This window comes from Microtus ochrogaster, chromosome 1 (genome assembly GCF_000317375.1).
Source record: "Microtus ochrogaster isolate Prairie Vole_2 chromosome 1, MicOch1.0, whole genome shotgun sequence".
Taxonomy (NCBI): Eukaryota; Metazoa; Chordata; class Mammalia; order Rodentia; family Cricetidae; genus Microtus; species Microtus ochrogaster.
Window position 1 is genome coordinate 24,993,061 of NC_022009.1, and position 12,294 is coordinate 25,005,354.

At 44.9% G+C, this 12,294-nt stretch overlaps 1 protein-coding gene across 3 annotated transcripts in view; it reads right to left on the bottom strand.

Moving 5' to 3' along the window:
- Positions 1–1,990: 1,990 nt before the first annotated feature.
- The window catches only part of Tmed8 (transmembrane p24 trafficking protein family member 8), a 31,538-nt gene continuing 21,234 nt past the window's right edge, over positions 1,991–12,294 (bottom strand). The window contains exons 3-7 of one of the 3 annotated variants that reach the window (XR_003377134.1): positions 11,647–11,779; positions 9,942–10,068; positions 9,479–9,784; positions 4,427–7,948; positions 1,991–2,320 (exon numbers count right to left, since the gene is read on the bottom strand). Coding sequence is in view for 2 of the 3 variants with exons in the window: in XM_005343399.2 (XP_005343456.1) it covers positions 7,731–7,948; positions 9,479–9,784; positions 9,942–10,068; positions 11,647–11,779 (784 nt within the window). In the remaining variant the exon portion in view is untranslated. Of the gene's footprint in view, positions 7,949–9,478; positions 9,785–9,941; positions 10,069–11,646; positions 11,780–12,294 lie in introns of all 3 variants that reach the window. The other 2 variants (XM_005343400.2, XM_005343399.2) reach the window with 2 other exon arrangements.

Below are 12,294 nucleotides of genomic sequence, written 5' to 3' on the forward strand. Positions count from 1 at the left end.
CTGGAACTCACAGAGATCCGCTTGCCTCTGCCTCCCAAGTGCTGGGATTAAAGGCATGCGCCACTGCCGCCCGGCTGATTACTCTTTCTTGATCAAGCCCTGAGCCTGGCCTTGCCACCTTACATATATGTTAAATTGGAAGACATCTTTTCCCTTGCCCTCTTATTCATCTCTGGGGTTCCAGAAGATCACAAAGGCACAAGTACTTGCCCTAGATGTACACTTCCTGCAGCAATCGGGCCAGATGGCTACAACGCTTAGTAACAATTGTTCCTAAACAGTTTTTAAAAACATCTACTCTTCAAACTCAAGTCATCAAATAAATTCTTATATTCAGGGGCAAGTTGTATCACCCAACCCAAGACTGTCTTTGTGTGTTTTTCCCTCTATGAAAAATCCCTGAGACTGAATAATTTATATAGACATTCATTTTCTCTCAATTTTGGAGGACAGGAAGTCCAAGATGAAGGTGATTCTGTCAGGGGAAGGCTACTGATTCCAAGATAGTGCCATCAACACAGTCTCCCAGTAGTAAAAGGAAGAGAACAAAAAAGACCCAAAGTAGTTCCTTTCTGTTTGCTTTATAAAACACTAAACCCTATTTACTAAGGCAGAGCCTTTAACACCTAATCGCTCCTCAAGGCCTCACCTCTTAACACTCTTGCATTGGGGATTACATCTTTGTGAATTTTGGAGTTGTCACAAACATTCAAACTGCATCAGTGACTATCACATTTGTAAGGGGACTTTGCTTCTCAAGAGGGACTTCTCAAAATGCTGAGTAGTCAAGTCCTTCATTTCCATCTCATTTGTCAGGTTTGTGAAAATAGCAGACCCTCAGTTCTGGTGTGCCTGGGGGCCAAGAAGGACCCGATACAGTTCCTGGGGCCACAGTGGCTACAGTGGAGGAGGAATACATCTGAGTGGTTCCAACACTGAAGCAGTGTGTCTCAGCAAATGGTTCAGGAGGAGTAAAGAAAGCAGGAAGAAGTTTTAGAATAAACCTAATAATTCAATCCCTAGCACTGGGTGTGGAGTGTAAAACAAAAAAGCACATTTCTTCCCGAAAAAGTTTATGTATCCATTATAAGAAGTGGTAAATGTATTGAGTGAGCAGGTGGATACATGTGTTCATTAAGATACTCATTCTATTCCAACACAACACTCACCTAGCTCTTGGTTCCAAGATCAGGCACCATTCTGATTTGTGAATACTTTTAAGATTACTGTTGAACGCCAAGAGCTGCAACTTGTGAGCTGCCATGTGACAGGTGTGAATGATTTTAAACGTTAAAATTTTAAACTTGAAGGAGTGTTCTGTTTACCAACCATTGCTGTAAACCTCGTTCCCCCAAGCCAAGCTCCCACTTCAGAATGTTCTGCCATGAATTTATTTTTACATTTTAAAAACTATATACACAAATGTTTTATCTGCATATATGTATGAGCACCATGTGCATGCCTGTTGCCTGAAGAGGTCAGGGGAAGACACGGGGTCCCTTAGAGCAGGAATAGCAAGCTGTGCTGGAAACCAAATTCAGGCACAGTGCAAGAACAACGATGGATGTTCCCAACCACCTGGACATCTCTCCAGCCCCAAAGGTTTTTAAAGTTATTTTTATTTTATGTGCATGGGTGTTTTGGTTGCATGTAGGCATATACCATGTGTGTGCAATGCCACTGGAGGCCAGAAAAGAATACATCCTCTGGAACTGGAGTCACCATGGGGTCCTGGGAACTGAACCTGGGTCCTCTACAAGAGCAGCAAGTAGTTTTGATGTCTGAGTCATTTTTCCATCATCCCCTCTGACAGGAATTTACATACAGGCATTCATTTAGTCTCAGTTTTGCTTAATTTTCATAATCTTAATAGATTATGGAAGAACCCACCAGTGTTCACTGACTACTTTTCCTCTTAAGCTGAAGAGAAAAGACGAAGTCTCAAGTGGGTATCAGTAGGGCTTGTTAAGATAGAACTCAAAGATTTAGGTGCACAGTGAAAAAGTTTATTTATGACAGATTTCAAAACTTGGAAAAGAAGACAAAAAAATGCACAAAAGCATTTCACAAAACTGTCACATACTATAAAACAACAGAACTCAGCTGTCTAACATGGCTCAGGATCCACCGTGTATCACAGCGACACATTCAGTGCCGTGAGGTGAAAATACGCAGTATGACGGAAGGAAAAGCACTCAGCAGAACAGAAGAACTGAGTAAGCACTGGTGCAGCGTTCTTACATGGAGATCATACACTCCGGCAGCACTTCTAATGACAGGGCGACACGAAAAACAGCTGTAATAGCTGATTAGTTTGGATCTGTTTGAATTTTGAAGAAAAAAAAAAGACAAGACTGTGATATAGTTTCCCTTCCAGGCCTTTGGTAACCATGGCAGCAGCATATGATACACAGCAGTACGGAAAGAAAACACAATCACCTTTAAACCACTCATGGATCTGGATGATGGCTCCGAAGTAGCCCTTGGGATGAATAAGCGAATGGCATTGTGGTTAGGAGAGCGAGAAGCACCTCCTTGCCTTCCCATTCTGCTTTTCCACTCTGCTCTCTATCCCTTTGTTGCAACGCATTTGCAAATGCTTTTTTATTACAAAGCATCAAGCATTTCTTCTGTAAGTTTTGAAATGCTTCCGATTATTAAGAGAACATGGATACACCAAAGTCATGCATCATGGGATTGCTTTTTCCAGACCGGCAGGACTAAATAGAAATAACTCAGACTGCTTAAATGAAAGCTAATTCACTTACGGGACAATAATCTCAGAACCGGATACAATATGTATTTTTAGCATAAAATGCCTTAATAAAATGTACTGCTTAGGATATGAGAGGAAGAATTAAGACAATGTTTTCTAGCTGTGTCCTGGCCTGAAGCTAAGAATGGACATCAGACGAGACATTCCAACCCTGAGTGAAGAGTTTAGGGGGCCCCTTAAGCCGGCAGGGAGCTAAGGGTTCTTCAGTAATACTGCACATCATTGCAGCTCCAAACTCCAGAATCTTCCTAATCCTGACAGCACTGCAGGAGATATTCTGTTTCCATAGGTCATTTCACACATACAATTTTTACCCCCAGATAAGTCAAAAAGCTTCCCGATTCAAATGACAGGAAACTGAAATTTCATAAAGCAGCATATATTTCTAGGTCTCTAGGGCACCATTTTTATTGTAGCTTAAACTGAAGAGCCACGTCTGTGTTCCCCATGTTAAAAATCAGATAATGAGTTCACACCAGGGACCAGCCCTACAGTTTCACACCCAGTGTCCTATCTACACTCTGTTCATGAGGAGTGACTACCTGTAAGGGAACCAAATTATCAATACCCTACTGACAACTCTATTGTTGATTGTATTTGCTTAGCTTGGAGACAGTGGTTCACACAGAGGCTCTGGCTAGCCTTCTTGGTCCAAGAAAGCAATGCTACATCCAGAGGGAACAGTGACTGCAACCTGGCCAAACAACACTTAGGATGTTTTCCTACATTTTGGATCACAGTTCACCTTAGACAACTGAATGTTCTTTGGGAATGCCCTGAGGTGCTACATAAGTTATACAAAGCAAAAAGCTGCCACTTAACAGCATCAGATACATACAGAGCCAAGAAATTCTTGCATGAGTGTCCCCCTAAATACTACCAGGAACAAAGAATGCTCGCTTAGGTCATTGGAAATCAGATATTCAGCTTATTGGCTGTTTGGATACTCATCTTCTGCTCCCAGAAGGTATGTGACAGCGCCCGGAGCATATGCAAGCATGAACACAGTGACTTGCTTTGTACAGAATGCATCCCTTATTGAAGCACCTGCACAGCAGTGACACAAGTCCCTTCTTCATATGAAAGCTCACCTTTTCCCACAGGGGCTCCGAAGGGACCCACCCACCCGCGCTGCCCTTCTCCCAAAGTGCAGGCATTCTACACTTGCGGTCATATGGAAGAATCTAGGGACAGAGGTCATTGTGGATGCTGAGCCTGAAGAGAAACTCCAAATAGAAGCCCTAACAGAGAAAGCTGTGTGGTTTGCTCTGTGTGGTGATGCTGTCAGCCTGCAGGAGGCCTGCTTGCTACCCAGCACTCTCATGGCTGTAGGTTCTGAATTATGCCTACAGGGACACATTCACAACTGTGCCTTCAGCTCCCCGAGTGGAACTGACTCTTGTCCCTCCCTCATCCTGCTACCTCTATTACGCCCCAAAGTATGGAGACAGGAAACCAATCCTCAGGTCATGGTTACATTTAGCAGAGGAAACTACTAAAAAATGCATGCAGCCAACCCTGTTGACAGATGGCAAACTGGGTTAGAGGATTCTCCACTGAGCACGAGGAGAACCAGTAAGGCTTCGGGCTTACAAAACAGTTCTGACGAGCAAAGCGCCACTGAAGCACTCAGTGAATTCTGGGACATACCATAGTGTGGTCGCTCTCCGCTCCTCTGTTCCATCCCGTTTTCACCCTTAAAGGCAGCTGAAGCAGCACAAAGTTGTTTGTGTTCCACCCCCCTGTCTACTAAAAAAAAAAAAAAAAAGCCTACATAAATGATAGGATCACTCAGTTCCACACCTTAGAACCACAGACTCTGATGTTAAAGCCAACGTTTTGCAGAGTGCTCCTTAAACATAAATATACAATCACATACTTTAGGGTTCTTTCACAGAAGGAACTGAGTAAGACTCACCAAAATCAAAATGCATATACTATAAACTCCACAATAATATCTAATCCCATGAATATAAAACAGTTACAAACTAACTTGTCTGTATTCATATAACGGGACTTTAAAAGCCCATTCTTCCTAGATATCAAATAAAATATTTTTAAAGTGCGTGCATTCATCCACGAGAACAATAACTAAAAACAGCCTGCTTTCAAGCGGCTACCTGCTTCCATGTGTTCTGTGCAGCGCGCATCTGCATGTGAGCGTCCTGAGGGTGTGTCAGCTGAGAGGAGAAGGCAGGCTTTGGGTGCAGCTGTGCAGTCGCCTGCACACTGCTGTACAGCTAGAGGGAAAAGCCACTTTGGCTCCAGTCAGAAGTAAGGGACATCCAGTTAGTTTTCTAAAAGATGGAGACAGACAGCCACTTTTGTGAAGACCCTCACTGGAAAGGGGACATCCACTTGCCAGAAGGAGCTAAAAGGTACAATCTTTGTTTAAAAACTGGCAGTCTGTTGTTTAAAAATAGACGTGGATGTTAAGTGTATGCTTTTTTTTTTGTTTGCTGAAATTTTTCATAAGATGTTGGAAAAAATAGCACTTTAGATATGTCTTTTTTAAAAGTCCTGTCTCTTCATAAAGAGCAAACTTAGATAGACTGAGGAAGTGTGAACAGTCAGTCACTTTGTGTAAAGACCCTCAATCTCAGCCTTCTTACAAAAGCCTTTCTCTCAACTGCACAGCATTGACCTGTGCCCTAGCGAGCAGGGCAAGGGTAAAAGCAGATAATCTATTTCATTATTTGGTTGTTGCAACATGAACAAGGAAGGATCAAGGAAGTGACACTTCTTAGAACCTCCAAGGTACATGTGTGTTCTCCATAATTACCTGTGTTTTCGGAAAATAATACTTTATCTCTCAAGTTCTCTTACTGCAAAAATTTAGTGTGAGAATAGTGAATTCATCATACTGTTGACATGTCTTCTTTTAGCCATTTATGTTCATGAGACAAAAACCCTGCTGAAGAGAAGCCAGTAAGAAATAACTGTGACAGAATGACCAGCCAGCGACAGGCACATCGGAGGGATCAGAAGCCCACAGACTTCCCTGGAACAAGAGAACTGGGGCTCCAAGAAAGTAAGACACCATGACCTCATGATAAGAAGAAAAGACAAGACAGAGCAAAAGCCCTGGGGCCATGCTACCTGGGGCCGGACAGTGCCCTTCTGAGAGTGGGCTAGGAGTTGAAGACAGGGGAACAGCAAAAGTAGCGCGGGAGTGTGCTGACTTGAAAATAGCTCCCAAGATTGTTTCTACAGAGATTACACTCGACCAGGGAAAACACCACTCAGCTTCAGCTCAGCTGCTCTGGGAATGATCACTCCTCTAGGACAGAGGGACTCCACACAAGGCAACCACACAATAATGAAATGTGGCAAAGGAAACATCATGAGGGCATCGGAGGAGGACTCTGACATCCGGTACCCGGGGTGCTCGGCTGGTCACTGACAGGATCATCAGTTCCTTAAGTCGATTTCCAGTGCAAGGGCGTCATCACACCCATTCCTCATGGGGAGTGCTGAGACGGACCCACACACTGACAAGGTTAGAGTCGGCCTTCTCACAAAGGGCAGGCTCTTCCCAAAACATCACAGGGCGGCTGGCATGCAGGAATGACACGCACAATCATTTTCCAAGCTCTGCAATCGTCTTGAACACCATGGAAGAGGTGGCCTCAATGGCTCAGAGCAGACGGAAAGCAATGGGAAACAGATGGGAACTGTTTCAAAGGCAAACTGAAATGTGCTTTAAAAACCACAGAGTAATAAATAAACCTAATTATTCAAAATTCAGAAGGATGGCAGACGACACAGAGGAGGAGACAAAGAGGTACAGAGGACTGCAGAGGTCCACGCCTCACTGTCTGCCCTCTCCACCTGAAGCCCAAGCATCCGGTGCGCTGTGGCCACTGCAACACAACTCCACTCTGTGGCTCCAGAACCTCAGGATGAACAGAGTGCAGGAGGCTGTCCCTACAGGCTTTGGTCAGGTCAGGAGCACACACAATCAGCAGCAAGAGCAAAATTCCATCGTTACTTTCCCTAAGGACTGTGAATGGCAAAAGTTTACACCCTCGGTGGAAAGAGCACAAACCCAGAATCACTGCAAACCTGACTGGGTTTCACTGTATTTGGCTCCAAATGAAACTTTCTAGATAACACCCCTAGCTTAAAGACAGGGGTGGAGATGGGGGGCAGCACACTGGACAACCACTAGTACTTGACTTCCAGAAGGGCTGCTTCTGAGATAACCCAGTGCCTACCTTCCACCCTTGCTGTACCAACTACCAGCGCCCTCAGTAAGGGAGAGAGCTCTGGAGACGCCAAGTGATGGAGGCTGCTTTTCTTCCCAGCAGATCTTAGGACACTGACCACAGCTCAGCAGTTCTTGCTACATGGCATAAACAGAGACTTGGTACAGAGAAAGGAGGAAGGTCTACCCAGAAGGAGTAATAATATCCATCCAAGGCAGTGAGGGCTTCTAGGCTGAGCTACAGACTCAGAATGCCCAGCAGGCAGGAATATGGCAGTGCTGAGAGGCTGGATGGAGTGGTCCCCATCCAGGGTATTGGGCTCTTTCATAGACAATGTGCTTTTCCCTCTTTGGCACCTCGACATGTAAGAGGGCAGGCGCTGCGAAGTACAACGGCATTACAGGCTCTGGAGAAGAGTCCACCTGAATGACAAGCTGTACCAGCATGAATCAATTTCTCAAAGACATCCTTCTACCTCATTTTGCCTCATAGGGGCCTTCTGAGAGGGTTTTGCTGGAGTCTGAAACAAGAGCGTGAGCCGGGGCCACAGAACAGGAGCGCTACACCACCACCTGCAGAAGCCAAGAAAGGGGAGAAGCTACATGGGGTCAGTAGTCAGGCATGCCAGGCAGGGCACGAGGCCTGGGAGCCTCACACAGAACTTGAGGCCCTTGCTTATAGACAAGAGGCACCAGCTGGCAGCCTGCTTCAGCCAGCAAACACAGCCTGCCCTAGCCTAGCGTCCTTCAGCTAGTGTAGTAGATGTGGAAGTACAGAGTCTTGTTGCGCAGTAGGGAGTACGAGTTGTCAAACTTGAGCAAGTAGATGCCCTCTCCAGGGTAGTCATGGCTGCCAGCTTGCACATCTCTGTGGCTGTCCCTCCGGTACACGGGCATGACTTCCCCATAGCGACCCCGTAGAGAACTCCTGGAGCCTCTCTCCACATCTCCGACAGGGACGGGTTCTGCAGGAGCATAAGGGCAGAGTTTAGATGAGCGTTTATAGCCTGCATACATGCTGCCTGAAGGTGAGAGAACTAGGAAGAGTCCACAGATTGTCTTGCTCATCAACATGACAGCAGAAGGAAACTAGCACTCAGCAGCCCCGAGACCAAGAGTCTCAGTAAACAGGAATGCTTCCTCTGAGAAGTCGTGATCCAGCCTGACAACCTTAGACGTATCTGGCTCTCAATGAAGAAAACATGTTTAGAGAGCAAAACCTGGAAACCCTTAGAGTACATAAATGGATTAGTTAACAGAAATAGGAAATAGAGATTTTAAACACAGTGTACAAAATGACCCTAAAACTTCCACTTGACATCCTGAAAAATAGCAAGATAAAAGGTCCACCCCCCTCCCCTAAATATACACAGATTTCCTGGTAGACTTGAAAATGCAAGTGAAGAAAATGTTTTGTAGTCATACATGAAAGCTATGGGATACTATGGACGCTTAGAATTTGCTTCTAGATTCCTCCCTCTGTGTCCCATCATGAGTAGACACAACAGATAATAAGAATGGAGCAGACAGGGGCTGGAGAAATCCAGGTTTGATTCCCAGCACCCACATCTTGGCTCACAATTATCTATAACTCCAGTTCCAGGGGATACCACTCCCTCTTCTGGCCTCCACAGGCAGCAGGCACATATGTGGTACAGAGACATACAAGCAGGCAAAACATGCACATAAAATACAATAATAACAAAATTATTTTAAAGCTGGGTGCTCCAAAAAAAATAAAATAAAATAAAAATAAGCCGGGCAGTGGTGGCGCACGCCTTTAATCCCAGCACTCAGGAGGCAGAGGCAGGCGGATCTCTGTGAGTTCGAGACCAGCCTGGTCTACAGAGCTAGTTCCAGGACAGGCTCCAAAGCCACAGAGAAACCCTGTCTCGAAAAACCAAAAAATAAAAAAATAAAAAAAAATAAAGCTGGGTGCTGGTGATACACACCTTTAATCTCAGCTCTCAGGAGGCAGAGGGAAGTGAATCTCTGAGTTCAAGGCTAGCTTGGCCTACAGAATGATTTCCAGGACAGCCAGGGCTACACAGAGAAAATCTATCTTGAAAAACAAAAACAAAAAGTTTTAAAAAGAATGGAGCAGAGACCACTACTTTTAACATGAAGTAAAGAATTTGTATCCTGCCAGCAATGGCAGTACAAAAGAAAGAGGGGAGGGGTACCTTTAGTTTATAACCATGGCTCAAGGTCAAGAATAAATATTGCAAAACAGAAAGAAAAAACCATAATCTCAAATTTCAGTGCGATCTGGAAAACCCTGCTGCCCATACACACAGAATGGGGAAATTACTAGTTAAAAGGGAGAGAGAAAGGAAGAGCGAGGAGGGGAGTGATGGGGGAGACTTTCCACCAAAGCATCAATACCACCCCGTCAGCTTACAGCACTGGGTTTCTGATGGGGAGGAGAAATGCTATAATCCACAAAGCAGCCACTAGCAATCACGTTGAACAAACTGAATTAAAATTAAACTTACCTTCGATCTCCTCCTCCTCTTCCTCTTCTTCGTCCTCATCCTCGCTAGAATCGCTGACCTGCACAGTTATGTCGGTGCTGGTTACCGGGGTCCAGTCAAAATAAACTCCAAAACCAATATCATAGTCATCAGTTGCGAATTCCCAGCAGACGCGCTTTCCCTCGGGATGGGTGGGGACCCGGATGGTGACCACTTCTCCCCGCTTCACCACCAGACGGCTGTTCTTCTCTTTGCCCAGCTTGCTTTTGAACTCCTTCACTTTGGCAAAGGTCCAGATACATGGAGGCGCCATCAGAGGTGGAGAGACTGAAAGAACAGACAGTACTACTGAGAAGTGGGGGATGCTCCTGGAACTGGATGTTCTTTCTAACAGCGCGCATCACTTCCTTTCACACCTTTGTCTGTCCTTCCATCTGTCTTCCGTCCTTCAAGCATCCACTCGAAATGACTGCAAAGGTCTCACCTTTCCTGTGGTCCCCCAGAAGATCTGCAGACTCCAAATCTGTTGAGAGGACATCAACAGCTCCAGTGTGCTCGGACTGGATCATAACCGTGTCTTCGGGTCGCTGTGGAGCCTGGTACTTGGCCATCTGCACAACAGAATTCTGGTTAGAGGGCTCGTGGTGGTAGATTCCAACCAGCCTCTTTCCAAATACAGGGGGCGTCACTCTTCCCTGATAACCACAACCCAAAAGTTAATGGGCTAATCAACATTACTTCTCTCTATCAAGTACAAGTTACCCCCAAATTCTACTTTTTAACATCACCAAAATGTTCCCTAAAGATTCTTTTCTTCTGTCTCTTGCAACTTTAGAAAAGTCCTGACCCCGTCCCTGCCCCCTCCCCGCCACCACACCACTTCAGAACCTCTGCAAAAAAAGAATAAAAATGGCATCTTTTACAAAAAGCCCTCACTAACCCAGCACTCTAGAGGGATTTCCCTCCACATCACTACACTGTGTTCCCTGTTTTGTGTTATTATGTCTTTATTTCCTGCTCCTTCCCCAGCTGGTAGACAACTCAACAAGAAATCTATGCCCCTGCCCACAGGAGAGAACATGTCATTGAATCAGCAAGCCAGCTAAGAGGCTGGGATTGTACTTGTGCAAGTAAATCAAGTTTGTGGTCCTCCCAGGCTGTATTCTCATGAGATCTGTTTCAGAGACCAAGCCCTTCCATTCTCAGCCACACGGCTAAGTAAACTGAACCAGATCTTGGCTAGCGAGTTAACAGGAAACCCTTCCTCTTACAGCGTGGATTTAATTTGCCTCTTAATTAGCAGCACAGTCTTAGAGCTTTTAGCCTTGGTCTCCACAGTTGCTAAATGGGGACTCTGGTATTCATCTCACAAGACTGTGATCAACAGGGAATGAAATTTGTAAACAAAAGTTCGTATAAACTACCAAGCATTATGCAAAAGGTATATGTTTAATGTCTTTATTGACACAAATTCTAATTATTACATCATTAACAATGAAATAACACAACTCATCCCTACCTGCCCTGCCCCTGTGTCAAAGGAATTACTAGTTATGAACACCACTTCTATAAACTCTACATAAATACAGAATGACTTTGGGCTGCTCGCATCAAGGTTTTAGAGAACAAGAGACATTCGTTCTGGCACTTCATTTTTTGCATGCTAACACAATGACAGGCTGTGTGAGAGAGACAGATAATTAATTATACAAATAATTAGAACAGAGATGTCTCACAGGGGTGTCCATCCTGTATCCCCTGGAATGCATGAAGCCCAAAGTTACTTAAAACACTGCAGTTTCAAAAAAAAAATCTGAAGCTCAAGAATGTGCAAGTGTGAACTTGATAGATGAGGACATGTCACAATGTCAAAAGGTTGGACACAGCTGGGCGGTGGTGGCACACGCCTTTAGTCCCAGCACTAGGGAGGCAGAGGCAGGCGGATCTCTGTGAGTTTGAGGCCAGCCTGGTCTACAGAGCTAGTGCCAGGACAGGCTCCAAAGCCACAGAGAAACCCCGTTCCGAAAAACCAAAAAAAAAAAAAAAAAAGGTTGGACACACCTGCTAGGAGTGACGGGATTCTGAGAGCCACCATCTCAGTAGTGCTATTTCCAACCCATCCACGATGTGCCTAAGTTGGGTGCCAGAAGCTCCCCTTCCTCTAAGAGAGAACCTGGATTCTCCCCTACCTCAGTGTGTACCTGAGCTTGGCCTGCTGGCAGCAACTCCTGCTCCCCCGGAGCCTGAACCTTAGAAGCACCAGCCGCTTTCTGTTGTAGACCCTCCGTGGTATCCTTACTTGCTGGAGATACCATCTGTAGCCTCTCAGAAGAAGAAAACATGTCAGTTCAAGGGGTCTTCAAGAGGTATAACCATTCCAGAGGAACTCTGAAATAAAATAACATTCAAAAGACACCCCACCCCTCCTGATTTTGGTATTTAGGTCCATGTCACTTCAGCTGACCACTGCCCAGAGCTGACTGGCTCACAGTAAGGACACAGGAACAGACAAAGCCAGTCTCCAGGCTCTAGAGCCACAGTAAACACAGTGCAGTCATCAGATGGACTCAAGGTCTGGTCTTCTTTTGTTGCCATGTTTTATTATTTATTTACTTTAATTGACAAATTTAAAATGTGCATGTCTGTGTATGATGCTGTAATATATGTAGATACTGTGCTATGATCAAATGAGGCTAATTAACATATTCATCAATTCACATACTTAACTGCTGTATTATAAACACATTCTTAATTTACTGCTAGTAGTTTTGAGTGTAAATGTATTTATTATTATTATAATTATATTGTTATGTCCAGCATCTCCCACTCCACTGTGT